Source organism: Barbus barbus, assembly GCF_936440315.1.
Source record: "Barbus barbus genome assembly, chromosome: 28".
In the NCBI taxonomy this organism is placed as follows: domain Eukaryota; kingdom Metazoa; phylum Chordata; class Actinopteri; order Cypriniformes; family Cyprinidae; genus Barbus; species Barbus barbus.
In genome coordinates, this window is record NC_136756.1 from 30,679,618 (window position 1) to 30,695,715 (window position 16,098).

The 16,098-nt window shown below is 40.1% G+C and overlaps 1 protein-coding gene across 6 annotated transcripts in view; it reads left to right on the forward strand.

The window, feature by feature from the left end:
* The window catches only part of pggt1b (protein geranylgeranyltransferase type I, beta subunit), a 33,960-nt gene that overhangs the window by 10,764 nt on the left and 7,098 nt on the right, over positions 1-16,098 (forward strand). For all 6 annotated transcript variants that reach the window (XR_013782202.1, XR_013782203.1, XR_013782204.1 and 3 more), the window contains exons 2-7: positions 7,363-7,481; positions 7,579-7,646; positions 9,980-10,131; positions 10,209-10,341; positions 13,886-13,931; positions 14,005-14,189. Coding sequence is in view for 3 of the 6 variants with exons in the window: in XM_079382438.1 (XP_079238564.1) it covers positions 7,363-7,481; positions 7,579-7,646; positions 9,980-10,131; positions 10,209-10,341; positions 13,886-13,931; positions 14,005-14,189 (703 nt within the window). In the remaining 3 variants the exon portion in view is untranslated. The remainder of the gene's footprint in view (positions 1-7,362; positions 7,482-7,578; positions 7,647-9,979; positions 10,132-10,208; positions 10,342-13,885; positions 13,932-14,004; positions 14,190-16,098) is intronic.

Here is a 16,098-nt window from a genome sequence, read left to right on the forward strand (position 1 = left end):
TAATAATAAAACGTGCCTGTTATCATCAGTCTCTGCTATCAGGAGAATAAAAAGTATTGTATATTATTAGGGCTGTCGCGATTCGTCGATTATAAAAAATCGTCGACTTCATTTTGCTCGAGTCGACTAACCGGCAAAATACCGGAAGTGACGCATTTCACGGACGAGAATCCAGAAAACACATTTTAGGCTATTTTCCAAGGCTGCATGACATTAAACCCATTTAAAAATCATAATTAAGCATAATTGTGAATTCAGAAAAGCCATGATTTAATTAAATTTCATTTATTTAACCAGGAAGGTCCCATTGAGATACAATATCTCTTCTACCAGGGAGATAATGATATGCGATGCAGTTCACACAGTATATGCTCTTTAATTATTTCCATGCGTGTAGATAAGTTTGTGCGTCTCACAGCGGCTCCACAGAAACTCTTATTTACATGAGGAGCGTCTCAAACTCATCTCTGCATGCTGTTCTGAGTTTGGGTTTATTATAACCTTCATCTGGGAACACAACGTGTGCCATTTCATCAGATTTGTGAGGTAAATCATTTATAAATCTACACAAACACAGGAGAATACATCGAGATTTCAAAATAAAAGCTCAACCCCTCACTCTGAGTTACACGGATAGATCTCCACATAATCATATAATTACAGCAGCTGTAGCATTTCTGTCCTAAAGAGATGGACAAATATTAAAGATTAAGTGTACGTTTGAATTAAATGGTGCTTGATCAATATTAAACAGTAATGTGGCCGGCGGCGCTCCTGCAGGCCTTTGTTGTGATGCGTACATTACAACACATTAATGTACATATCTACATTAACTCTATTGTTTATAAAACATTATATATTTTAACAGTTTTGTTCAATAAAATCATATGTTTCTTGCTTTTGATACTTTATTTGAGCTAATTATTATTGCCTGATTGCTATTATATATGTACTTTAAATCATTTTAAAAGCTATTGTTCACTTAAATTTTTATTACAGCAAAAAAAAAAAAAATATATATATATAATTATAGGGCCCTATGAAATCCGTTTTATATCCAAATTCTGTTTTTTTTAATTTTATTAATCAAAAAGCCTGTCTAATTAATTGAGTTTTACAGTTGTATCTGTACCAAATTCTGTTTTCCATTATTTTCTGGATTCCATTTGAATTGTTCCATTAAATTTTAATAATAAAAAGCATCTTCAATTAATTGATTTTATATAAAAAAAAATATTTTTTTCAGAAATACTGCACATTTACATTTTTCACCTAAATAAATTCTGGTCAATACTTCTTTAAAGAGTGTTTTTTGATGATAATGTTATTATTATTAGACTAGAACACATGGATATGTTGCCATTCACACACTATAATACTGAACTGATTGTCAAGTCAAGTTGAAGTTGAGCTTTATTGTGATTCTGCTACATGTGGGGACATACAGTGGAACGAAATGTCTCGCAGGACCACGGTGCTACATAAATACAGACATACAACAATGAAGTAAAAAACACTATAAACCTATACACTACTAACCTACTGACAGATTTAACTAGAAGTACACTATATATAAGTATTTACCCTATACAAACTAAAAATAGAGGATAAAAAATACAAACTATACGAATGCTTCACAAATACTGTACATGTGCAAAGAGAGACATTTGAGTCAGCAGCTGGTTGGGGAACAGAGCAGGATGATTTGTAGTGCATGAGCATGTAAACATACATATATTGCGGAGTCTTTTGTGGGATAGTGCACACGCAGCAGTGTGTGTAAGTGTCCATAGTGCACATAGAGGAGAGTGTGTTACTACAGGTGGTTTGTACAGGCCCACTCACCTGTGTGTAGCACACTTCGGATTGCACATGGGGGTCCATGTTTCAGGAGGTAGGGGTTTCAGAGGGGGGCGGTATGGTTTGAGTTCAGGGCTCTCACAGCCTGGGGGAAAAAGCTGTTGAGCAGTCTGGCGGAGCGGGCTCTGATGCTCCGGTACCGTCTTCCTGATGGTAGGAGCTGGAAGAGACTGTGGGAGGGATGGGTGGAGTCCTTCACGATGCTGTTGGTTTTGCTGGAGCATCGTGTAAGGAAGATGTCCAGGATGGAGGGGAGAGGGGCACAGATGATCTTTGTAGCTGTGTTCACTGTCCGCTGGAGGGTCTTGCGGTCAGCAGCACTGCAGTTCCCGTACCAGACAGTGATGCAGCTGGTCAGCACACTCTCAATGGTGCCCCTGTAGAATGTGGTGAGGATGGGTGGAGGGTGACTTGCTCTTTTCAGCCGGCGGAGAAAGTGTAGGCGCTGTTGTGCCTTTTTGGAGAGTGACATGGTGTTGGTGGTCCAGGTGAGATCCTCTGTGATGTGCACCCCCAGGAATTTAGTGCTGCTGACTCTCTCCACAGTCGAGCTGTCGATGGTCAGTGGGGGGTGGTCAACGGAGTTTCTCCTGAAGTCCATCACAACCTCCTTTGTCTTCTCCACATTGAGGGACAGATTGTTTGTGCCACACCATTCAGCCAGCTGTGCCACTTCCTCTCTGTAGTGCGTTTCATCGTTGTTGCTGATGAGACCTACCACTGTTGTGTCATCAGCAAACTTGATGATGTGGTTGGAGCTGAACTTGGCAGTGCAGTCGTGGGTCAGCAGCGTGAAGAGCAGCGGGCTGAGCACACAGCCTTGTGGGGCACCTGTGCTCAGTGTTGTAGTGCTCGAGGTGTTGTTGCCGACACGGACTGACTGAGGTCTTCCAGTTAGAAAGTCCAGGATCCAGTTCCAGAGGGAATTGTTAAGGCCCAGCAGGTTTAGCTTATTTATGAGCTGTTGTGGGATTGTGTTGAATGCCGAGCTGAAGTCAATGAACAGCATTCTAAACATAGGAGTCTTTATTTTCTAGGTGGGTAAGAGCCAGGTGGAGGAAATTGCATCGTCCGTAGAGCGGTTTGGACGGTATGCAAACTGGAGTGGGTCGAGTGTGTTGGGGAGGCTGGTTTTGATGTTGTGCATGACTAGCTTCTCAAAGCACTTCATCATGATTGGAGTCAGTGCTATGGGACGGTAGTCATTGAAACAGGACACAGGTGATTTCTTTGGTACCGGTATGATTGTTGTGGATTTGAGACGTGGGGACGACTGCCTGACTCAGCGAGGTGTTGAAGATATCTGTTAGGACATCTGTCAGCTGTGCAGCACAGTCTCTCAGAACACGGCCAGGTATGTTGTCAGGACCCGCAGCCTTGCGTGGGTTAATCCTAGATAGGGTCTTCCTTACGTCGGCTGGAGACAGACAGAGCGCCCGGTCGTTGGGAGGTGTGGGCAGTTTTTGTGCAGGTGTGTCATTCTGCATTTCAAACCGTGAATAAAAGTGGTTGAGTGCATCGGGGAGGGATGTGTCCTCATCACAGGCCTGTGGCGGGGGCTTGTAGTCTGTGATGGTCTGAATGGCTTGCCACAGGCTCTGTGTGTCTCTGCTGTCTGTGAAGTGGTTGTTGATTTTTTGGGCATATGACCGTTTTGCTTTTTTTGATGCCACAGGACAGATTGGCTCTTGCTGTTTTGAGGGCTGCTTTATCTCCTGATCTGAATGCTTCATCTCTGGTCTTTAGCAGCCCACGAACCTCTGCTGTCATCCATGGCTTCTGGTTTGCACGTGTGGTGATGGTCTTGGTGACTGTCACATCATCAGTGCACTTTTTGATGTAAGCAGTCACAGTTTCAGTGTACTCATGCAGGTCTGTGTGGTTGTTGTAGGTGGCTGCCTCTTTAAACATGTTCCAGTCTGTGTCCTGGAAGCAGTCCTGCAGTGCTGAGGTGGCATTGTCTGGCCATACTGTGATCTGCTTTTGAACCGGTTTGGTGAGTTTGAGAAGTGGTCTATATGCTGGGATTAGCATAACAGTGATGTGGTCGGAGTACCTGAGGTGGGGGCGGGGTTCAGCCTTGTAAGAGTTCTTAACTGTTGTGTAAACAAAGTCCAGTGTGTTGTTTCCCCTTGTTGCAAAGTTCACATGTTGGTAGAACTTTGGCAAAACTGTCTTTAAGTTTGCGTGGTTGAAGTCACCGGCTATGATGAAAAAACCATCAGGGTTATTTGTTTGTTGTTCACTGATGGCGCTATACAGTTCAGGAAGCGCGTCCTTAGCGTTTGCACACGGGGGGATGTAAACCGCTACAATAACAACGACCGTGAACTCCCGCGGCAGATAGAACGGTCGACACTTCACAACCATAAACTCCACCAGCGATGAACAGTGTTTTGATAATACCGCAGCATTGTTACACCAGTCTTTGTTGATATACACACACAAGCCACCTCCGCGGGTCTTAACAGACAGTGATGAATCTCTGTCCGCTCGGAAGCTGGTTAGCCCGTGCTGCTGAATAGCGGAGTCCGGGATGTTGTCGTTTAGCCATGTTTCGGTGAAAACAAACACACAACAATCCCTTGCCTCATGCTGTGTAGATGGACCGAGTTGAATTAAGTCCAGTTTGTTTTCCAGAGAGCGAACATTTGAGAGCATGAGTGTTGGAAGAGCTGGTCTTGAGGGGTTAGCTCTTAGCCTAGCTCGTATACCTCCGCGCTTACCACGCTTCCGTCCTCTCTCACACCGCTTGCGACGCTGCCTATGATGTCATTCTCACACTATAATACTGAACTGATTTTGATGATTATGTTATTATTAGACTAGAACAGGTGGATATGATGTCATTCTCACACTGTAATACTGAACTGATTCAGTGATTATGAGATGGACACGTGCTTCTTGTACTCTATGCTGCACTTCACTTTTGCTTTAAAAAAGGATTTCATAGACATTTGGATTTTATTTGGTTTAATAAAATATTTTTAAGTAAAATTGTTGATTTTTTGCGGGAAATTAGTCGTTTAGATTAATCGATTAACCGAAAAATTAGCTGTTAGATTAATCGAAATAAAAATAGTCGTTAGTGGCAGCCCTATATTATTATATTCAGGATTATTCATTATTAAAATAGACCCACTTTTGTTAATGCAACTAATTCTGAGTAATTGTATATTGTTATAATTTTAAAAATGAATGATCATTAATTCACAGATGTGTCATTTAATCAGTCTCGCCTCAAATAAAAAATGATCAGCTTGTCTAATTACAACATCTGGAAACATACACTTATATGCAAATACAGATCAAGAAGATGATGGACTGTTTGTCTGCTAGTTTTTATAAAAGGGCATATAGTTGTGTTTCCAAACATCACATCAGTTCTCTCAGCATTATTCTTACAGTATAATCACTGCACTCATGAGTTATTATAATCATTGATGGATTAATGATGCTTTGGGTCGATCTGTTTAATGAATCTCACGACAGTATGATCATAGAGCTGTATATGTTGGTCATATGCACTTTAATGCATAGCGAGTAAAACATACTGTATAAAGGTTTTAGATCACATGCTCTTTTCTCAGTTCAGAAGACTCTACTCGATGTTCTGCAAGATGCCCCTTTCTGTCAAACATCCTGCTTTTAATGCATGGAGAAAACTCTTATGAACTCGCTTAAGAGATATTTAGTATCATTTTCCCAGAAAAAGAGTTTCAGAATTTTCATCATATGTTAATGTTAGAAATCTTGTGTAATATAACTTGTTTGTTTGCTGGTTTTTATTGTTTGTTATTAGGGATGTAACGGTATGAAAATTTCTCATCACGATTATAGTGACCAAAATTATCACGGTTATCAGTATTATCACGATATTGTTAAAATGTGCTGGAGATGTTCAAAAAGTACCGAAACATAAATCACTTCACCAAGTTTCATACTTAAAAATCAACAAACAGCAAATAAAATGACTTTTTGTTTGCATAATCACTAAAACAATAACATTACCAATGAGGTCTGGATTTTAAATGACAGCTTGACTGACACCAGTTTAATAGCATGTTCAAATAAATAATGTAAATGTTCAAATAAAGCTTTGAAAAAGTTTAACATAAAGGTAGACCTCACATTTCAGCCTTTAAAGAAAAGGGTTAAATTAAAATGATAATTAATAAATGATTATATGTATTTTATCTGCTCCATAAATAATTCTATATAGCTTATCTGAATTGTTTAAATGTACATAAGTTTGTTTTTCATCAACCGGTTAAAATTTACAGCAGGTCATGCAAATTTGGTCAATTTTTTGGCCAGACAGAAACTGCACACAGACTGAATGTAAATAAGTGTCTGTAAATCCACTCTCTGGCAGCAGGTGGCGCTTTATACGGAAAAGCTGAATTACAGCTGATTCCCGTGAACTCCGCGAACACTTCCTTTAGGTATTACATGGAGCAAAGATGAGAACAAAATGCCATCAAATCGTTTCTGAAGACAGTCTGAACCTTCAGAGGTACATTCATATAATTAATTCATTGATATATTAATTTGTATAATTCCCTTAGCACTCTTTTAAAACCTCCCAGCTTTTCCGCCCTATTTTCACTCAGAACGAAACTACTGTGCTGCTGTGCGCACGTGAGACTGTTACTGAAAACTCTGCTTTATGCCGGACAGTATTTATTTATCGCGAGTTGTTTAAATCACGGTAATCGAATACGGTTTTAATGATAATTAAAATATGAAACGGTAATACTAACCGCGGGGAATTTTATCATGATTTATCGTCAAACCGGTAATCGTTACATCCCTATTTGTTATACTTGTATTTTTTGAATGCCATGAAAATAGCTAAGATGCATTAAATAAAAATATACTACTACTACTTTTCTAAATTCACAACTTTCTAAACTGTTTACACTGCAAAAAACAAGAGTGTTTTACTGAACCCACTCGTGGATCATTTTACTTATTTAAAGCAAAATGCACATAATTTAGTTTTTGTTTTTTTTGCCCAGAAACAAGATTAAATATCTTAAGTCATTTTGCTTATCTAGTAAATGCATCTTAATTTAAGATTGATTGATTTATTTATTTTTTATTAGATATTTTGACTAGAAACAAGACAAAAATACTAAGAAGAGCCTTTTTTTGCAGATTTTTATGTCTTTTGAGAAGATATTTCATCAGCTGAACAGCTAGTATGTTGTTAAATAACAGTATAATCCATTCCTTCAGCCTCTCACAGCCTGGTTTCTGTTAAATACGGCTCTGTCCTGACTGAGATCAGGTCTGTGCTTTTACTCTTTGTGTTCCAGTGAGTCGTGAATCTGGATTTTCACTGAACCCATGGTCTGGGTTTCACTCGCCGTCAGTGTATTTATGTTCATCACTGCTCTGTCTTCATCTAAAGCGCTGCTGACCTCCGTATTGAGACACGATGTGTGTGTGTGTGTGTGTGTGTGTGTGTGTGTGTGTGTGTGTGTGTGTTCTCCTCAGGCTCACGATCGTGTTCTTCGCTCTGTCGGGTCTGGATGTGCTGGATGCTCTGGATGTCGTGGACAAGCCGAGTTTAATCGAGTGGATTTATTCCCTGCAGGTTCTTCCCACTGAAGACAGTGAGTCTCTCTCGGTTCACTCGCAGTTAAAGCTCTCTCGTTTGCTCGGAGTCTGTAACGCTTCTTCCCGTCTGTTTTCTCTTCTCTTGATGAACAGAGTCTAATCTCAGCCGCTGTGGCTTCCGTGGATCCTCACACATCGGTGTTCCCTACAACAGCTCGAAGGTAGCAGAGATTCTGAGACTGTTGTAGTGTTTGACTGACAGCAGGGGGCAGCACTGACCACTAAAACCCCATCAGAGTCCTGAGAGCGAATCACCAGCACTGACCGCTGAAGAACACAACCATCTCAGTGCTTCTGTCTTGCTTTCTAGTAGAAATATCTGATATGCTCACTGAATATAAACCGAACAGACCACTCAGATCATTAGGATCGAGTCAGTTAGAAATACCAAGGGTTCACACAAAACAAGGGGAGTCTGCGTTTAGCTATTATGCGGCCCGCAGTTGGAACCAGCTTCCAGAAGAGATCAGATGTGCTAAAACATTAGCCACATTTAAATCAAGACTCAAAACTCATCTGTTTAACTGTGCATTTGTTGAATGAGCACTGTGCTATATGTCCCAACTGACTGCTATGAATTAAGTATAATCATTTTCTTTAAATTTATTTTAAGTCAATTTCTATATCATTTTAAAATTCCTTGTTTTTAATGATTTTTAATGTCTATTTCACTTTCTTTTATGTAAAGCACTTTGAATTACCCCTGTGTATGAAATGTGCTATAAATAAACTAGCCTTGCCTAAACATTCTTGAGTCAAGATGCATTTACTGGACAAGCAAAATGACTTGAGATATTCAGTCTTGTTTTCTGTAAAGGAAAAAAAATTGTTAGTTTTTCCTTAAAACATGCAGAAATATCTGTTAATGGGGCAAGAAAAATAATCTTGTTTAGCCTTTGAATTAAGATGATTTTTCTTACGCCATTGGCAGATATTTCCGCATGTTTTAATTGTGATTTTTTTTTTTATTGAAAACAAGACGTATCTTAAATCATTTTATTTGTCCAGTAAATGCATCTTGACTCAAGAATGTTTAGATATTTATAGAAAACAAGCAGAAACACTGAGAGAATCATGTTCTGCAGTGCGTGAATCTCTGATCACTAATACAGCGGCGTTTCTGCAGCTCTTAAAGTCTTCATTCTCCCGTCCATTAAAGCCTTTATAATCTCATACATCAGAGCAGAACGTCTTCAATTCATAGTCGTGGCATTAAATGTGGCAGCACTGCAAAACATGAATATCTTCCTCAGTATTTCTGTCTTGTTTTCCAGTACAAACATCTAAACATCCTGAAATCAAGATATATTTACTGCAGATGCAGAATGAAGATATGAAGTCTTTGAATAAAAAAATAATTGAGTTTATGATCAAAACAAGAATATCTGTTAATGTTATATGAAAACTTGTTTCCCTTTGAATTAAATAGATTTTTCTGAGTCCATTGGCAGATATTTGTTCTTGTTTTGAACGTAAACTCACTTCATTTTGATTTATTTCTCAGAAAACAAGATTTCTTATTTATTTTTGCATCTGCAGTAAACGTGTCTTGATTTAAGGATGTTTAGATATTTGTTCTGGAAAACCAGACAGAAATACTGAAGAAAATCAGAAGATCAAAAGGTACAAGAAGTTATTTGTGACATGTTTTATTGTTTGTGAGCAGATATATTCAGGCGTTTAGCTGTTGTTTTTGATTTATAAAGTCATGGAAATGTGTTGGAAGATTTATTTTCAAAACTTTAACCCGTTTAATGACACATTTTTCCCAGACATGAAAATATCCAAATTATTTGTCATTAGTAACCCCTTGAAATAATAATCAATAGTTATTTTTTGAAAATTCTTTGGAAAAGTGTGTGAAAAATAGTTTTATGGTCGGTCACCATTGTGTCCGGTGGGGAAGTCGTGGCCTAATGGTTAGAGAGTTGGACTCGTAATCGAAAGGTTGTGGGTTCGAGTCTCGGGCCGGCAGGGATTGTAGGTGGGGGGAGTGAATGTCCAGCGCTCTCTCCACCCTCAATACCACGACTGAGGTGCCCTTGAGCAAGACACCGAACCCCAACTGCTCCCCGGGCGCTGCAGCATAAATGCCCACTGCTCCGGGTGTGTGTTCACGGTGTGTGTGTGTGTGTGTGGATTTGTTCACTACTCACTGCTGTGTGTGTGCACTTGGATGGGTTAAACGCAGAGCACCAATTTCGAGTATGGGTCACCATACTTGACAATACGTCACGACTGTAATGCGTACTGAATTAACATATTTCTGCAGTCAATAAAATTATTATACATCTCAGCCCAGCTATTTTAAACAGTTTGATCACATTCTAGGGTTACTATTATGCATAAAAACCCTTCTACAACAAGAACACTGAGATAAAATACAAACAATGTTTGTAGGAAGTGCACTAAAACACATCAGTCAGTATGGTTTGGATTAGGATTATTGCTAATAGGTGTTGAGTGTGTGTTGATATAGCGTGTGTCTCCGCAGGGCCCCGGGGCTCCTCACCCGTATGACAGCGGTCACGTGGCCATGACCTACACGGGCCTGGCGTGTCTGGTGATTCTGGGGGACGATCTGAGCCGAGTGTGTAAAGAGGCTTGTCTGGCGGGACTCCGAGCGCTGCAGCTGGAGGACGGCAGGTTCGCTCTCACGCTCGTCTCGCTCTCGTGCCGCTCCAGGAATCATCTCTCATGTGCGGATCTGTCTTTCCCTGCAGTTTCTACGCTGTTCCCGAAGGAAGCGAGAACGACATGAGGTTTGTGTACTGCGCCAGCTGCATCTGCTACATGCTGGACGACTGGTCAGGAATGGACTGCCAGAGAGCCATCGATTACATCCGGAGGAGCGCCGTGAGTCCTGCACCTCCTGCCCTCCTTCTGCTCCATTCTGAGGCGTTATGAGCCTAACACACACTGCTGCTCAAACCTTTGGGATCAGAACCATTGTTGATGTTTTTTTAGTGGAGTCTCTTCTGCTCATCAAGGCTGTATTTATTTGATCAAAAATACAGAAAAAACAGTAATATTGTGAAATATTATTACTATTTAAAATGACTGTTTTCTATGTGAATATGTGTTAAACTGTAATTTATTTCTGTGATCTGCAGCTGTATTTCCAGCATCATTACTGCAGTCTTCAGTGTCACATGATCTTCAGAAATCATTATAATATACTGATTTACTGATCAACAAACATTTCTGATTATTATTAATGTTGAACACAGTTGTGCTGCACAATATTGTGTTGGAGATTTTTTTCTTTGGTTGAATCGATTAAAAAAAAAGAATAGAATAGAAATCTTTTCTAACAATATATGTATTTACTATCACTTTTTATCCATTTAACACATCCTTGCTGAATAAAATAGTCATTTCTTTTTTTTTTTTAAATGGAAAGAAAAATGTACTAACCTCCAAACATTTGAATAGTAGTGTATTTTGTAATACAATATTTCTATTTTGAATAAATACTGTTCTTTTTTTTTTTTTTTTTTTTTTTTTTTTTTTTTACTTTTTATTCATCAAAGAATCCTGATAAAAGTGTCACAGGTTCCAACACAATATTAAGCAGCACAACTGTGTTCAACATTGATAATAAATCAGTATATTATTATGATTTCTGAAGATCATGTGACACTGAAGACTGGAGTAATGATGCTGGAAATACAGCTGCAGATCACAGAAATACATTACACTTTAACACATATTCACATAGAAAACTGGTATTTTAAATTTGCAACGATATCTCACAAAAAATTTTTGTTTTTCTGTATTTTTAATCAAATAGATACAGCCTTGATGAGCAGAAGAGACTTATTTAAAGGTGTAATGCAATGTGTTTGTGGTTTAATGTTCAAAAAGCACATTATTTTCCACATACTGTACATTATTGTTGCTCCTCTATGCTCCGTCTTTCTGAAATGCACCGATTTTTACAAAGCTCCCCGTTCTGAGAAGAGAGGCGTGCTCTGATTGATTTTTACCTTTAATAAAGCATTTTTTTTTTTATTGTTACATTTAATCAGTCAATTAGGATAATATACATTTAGGCTGTTACCCAACAAATGAAACCAGAACAAAATGAATCTTTGCAGAAGTTGCATCTGAATGGCATTTAGATGTATTTACACGCTATTCAATGCAGCTCAGAGGGACACGGAGTGCTTTAACCAGTTACAAATGCATCAGTTTTGACTTTTGAAACATAAAACATTGAATACTGATATTTAAAATGATTTAAAAAATGAAAATAGACTTTAAATGTGAAATTAAAACCGCCAGCAGGTGGCAGAAAGTCTCTGGTAATAAGTGAGTCGTTGCGCTTGAACCGAATCATTTAACGGTTGATTCATTCAGGAACGAAACTAAACCAGTGCTGTAGCTGTTTGGAATTATTCTTCTTCTCTGCGAAATGGAGCAAAAACAGGCAATATGGTGTCTAAAACATAAGTCTCTTAATATTAACGTCTTGTTTATTGAACTGTTGTATAAAATCAATATCACATTTGTAATCATGCTGATTTTTGAAGAAGAAAACGTCATGAAACATAAATATATATACATTTTCTGCCGCCATATCTTGAATTGTGTGATCATTCTTAATGCATTTTAATGACTGATTGATGCAGTGAAAGAACTCTCTCTAAACGCACGTGCACTGTTTAACCCGCTTCGTTCATCACCACGTAGGCTCATGTAAGCGTGCACTCCACAGGTGTTAGGTTTGGGTTTGGCAAAATACTCGATATTGTCAAATTGCGCATCATTACAACAACAATTAGGATATTATGGCAGACGATATATATCACACACCCGTAGCTGGCTCTGTAGGCTACTCTCCCAGCTTCAGGAAACAGTGCTCTGTAACAGACTCTAATATTAGCGTTGAGCTGTTCTGGAACAGTGTTGTAAATACAGCTTAACCACTGGTTTCTAGTTGTGTCCTCTTTTGGAAGCTCAAACAAAGTAGTTTCTCTTTCACAACGAAACACAGCGTCTCCAGAACAGCAACAACACTACAGCCAGAATAATAGTTACGGCTTCTTTCATTGCGTGTGCGTTTGGGCGGTGTTTTGCTAATCTTCCCACACCGTGACGTAGACGTGTTTGAATGAGCTGTTTTAGGAGCCAGAGTCTTAACTTTGATAAAGAATATCTCTTTGGTTTTGAGACTTTAGTCTTTGCAACTTCAGGGTTCTTATCTCTATGAACAAACAGCTTGTAACGCTCCAAAGAGGAAGGAACACTTGAAATCACATCATATGATCCCTTTAAAAAACATTAAAAATCTTACTGATTGTAAACTTTTGAATGGCAGTGCAAGCAAATCCTCATGATTATCCAGAAAAACAGTGTTATTCCCGCCCTCCGCTGACCTCCGGCACAGTGGGTCAGCAGGGGTCAAAGGTTGAGCAGAGGCGAGCGGATCTCTAATCCCAGCGCTGATGTAATCCAGCTCTTCCCGTCAGTCTGTTTCACACGGCTCACTCCTCGAGTGCTAAAACAGACACCGTGATGAGAGTGGATCCGCTCACTGATGCAGTCGCCCTGAGCTGGAGCGATCACAGAACAGACGCAGATCTCTCGTCCTCAGCTGACGCTTCTTTAGTGATGTGTGATTAATCCCACTGTGTTTAAAGGATTGCTTCAGCCAGAAATTATCATTCAATCACCCTTATGTCATTCAAACATGACTTACTTTCTTCAGAGGACCACAAAAGAAGATATATGTGACCCTGCAGCACAAAAGCAGTCATGAGTAACACAGGTATATTTGTAGCAATAGACAACAATACATTGTATGGATCAAAATTATACATTTCTCTTTTATGACAAAAATCATTAGGATATTAAGATCATGTTCCATGAAGATATTTAGTAAATTTCCTACCGTAAATATATCAAAACTTCATTTTTGATTAGTAATATGCATTGCTAAGAACTTCATTTGAACAACTTTAAAGGAGATTTTCTCAATATTTAGATTTTTTTGCTCCCTCAGATTCCAGATTTTCTAATAGTTGTATCTCAGACAAATATTGTCCTATCCTAACAAACCATACATCAATGGAAAGATTATTTATTCAGCTTCAGATGATGTATAAATCTCAATTTTAAAAAAATTGACCCTTATGAGTGGTTTTGTGCTCCAGGGTCACGTTTAGAAGAATGTTTGGGAACCAAACCACTTTGGACCCCATTGACTTTCATGGCATGGATGAAAAACTAAACGCCTTCTTTTGTGTTCCACTGAAGCGAGTCAAACAGGTTTGAATGCCTTGAGTGAGAGAGTAAATGATGACAATGATCACTTCTGGCTAATTGATCTCATTAAAGACCTTAGTTTCAGTTTTGTGTTGCTCTGATGATGAACACTCCTCTCTCTGTTGTTCAGTCGTATGACAGCGGGATCGGTCAGGGATCTGGGCTGGAGTCTCACGGTGAGTCAGACGCCTCCTCTCCCGAGTCTCTGTCATTAGAGCTTGTGATGATAACTGCTCTGTGTTTGCTCAGGCGGATCCACGTTCTGTGCCGTGGCGTCTCTGTGCATGATGGGAAAGCTGCAGGAGGTGTTCAGCGAGCGAGAGCTGAAGCGAATCCGGCGCTGGTGCATCCTCAGACAGCAGAACGGCTTCCACGGCCGACCCAGCAAACCTGTGGACACCTGCTACTCCTTCTGGGTCGGAGCCACGCTGGAGGTGCGTCACGGCTCTGTGAGCTCATAAAGAGCAGCGCTCCGCCTCTCAATCAGTTTCTCAATAGTAGGGTCCTATGATTTCATTCAGACAGAATCACGGAATCCAGTCACAAAAACAGAATTTACTGGATGCACTGCAAAAAATGATTCTCTTAATGTTTTTGTCTTGTTTTCTAGTATAAATGTCTAAACATTCTTGAATCAAGATGACTTAAGATGTTGTCTTGTTTTCTGTAAAAAAAAAAAAAATTTCAATGTCTTTAAATGTTAGTTTTTGTTTAAAACAAGCAAAAATATCTGCCAATGGGGCAAGAAAAATAATGTAGTTTAGCCTTTGAATTAAGATAATTTTTCTTACCCCATTGGCAGATATTTTTGCTTGTTTTAAGCAAAAACTAACAAAAATTTTTTTTTATTTTTGTTGTTGAAAAAAAAGCCTTAATATCTCTAAACAATAATTTTACTTGTCAAGTAAATGCATCAAGAATGTTTAGATATTTATACTAGAAAACAAGACAAAAATACTGAGAATAACACTGTCGTTACTGTCGTCTCACTAAATGAACACATGAACAACATCTCCAGAGCTGCTCCGAGTCACCAGCATTTGACCATTTCATTTGGGGAAAAATACTGACACACACACACACACTCACTCACTGACTCACTCACACTCACTCACTCTCTCTCTCACACACACACACACACACACACACACACACTCACTCTCACACTCACTCACTCTCTCTCATACACCCACACACACACTCACTCACTCACTCTCTCACACACACACACACACACACACTCACTCACTCACTCACTCACTCACTCACTCTCACACTCACTCACTCTCTCTCTCACACACACACACACACACACACACACACTCACTCACTCTCACACTCTCTCACACACACACACACACACTCACTTACTCTCACACTCTCTCACACACACACACTCACTCACTCTCTCTCACACACACACACACACACACACTCACTCACTCACTCTCACACTCACTCTCACACACACACACACACACACACACACACACTCACTCTCACACACACACACACACACACACACTCACTCACTCACTCTCACTCACTCACTCACTCACTCTCTCTCACACACACTCGCTCACTCTCACACTCACTCTCTCTCACACACACACACACACACACACACACACACACACACACACACACTCACTCACTCACTCTCACACTCTCTCACACACATGCACACACACACACACACACACACACTCACTCACTCACTCACTCTCACTCTCACTCTCACTCTCACACACACACACACACACACACTCACTCTCACACTCTCACACACACTCACTCACTCTCACACTCACTCTCTCTCTCACACACACACACACACACTCACTCACTCTCACACTCTCTCACACACACGCACACACACACACTCACTCACTCACTCTCACTCTCACACACACACACACACTCACTCACTCACTCACTCTCACACTCTCACACACACACACACACACACACTTCTTCTTAGCTGTCCATCGTATTTGATGATGACGCTTGCTCCAGGGATGGGGGTGGGTGGGTTCAGCGACGTTGCCTCTGGTGCCACTTCACATGGGCGTCGAGTCCGATCCTTGAGCCGCACACATTTCCGCAGATGGAGCGGGGGAAACCAGATACCGGGGGGTACCAGCCGCCCACTGGTGTCTCTTGATGCGTCTCACGGATCGTCGGTCTTGGTTGGTTTGGTGTATTTGAGAGACTGCAGTGGCACAGGTGACCTGCCAGGCTGACCTGTCGAGTGCCAGAGATTCGAGCTGCGTAAAGGGGAATGTTCGCTCGCTTTAGGAGGTCCCTGGTGTAGTCCTTAAAACGCCGCTTTTGCCCTCCAGC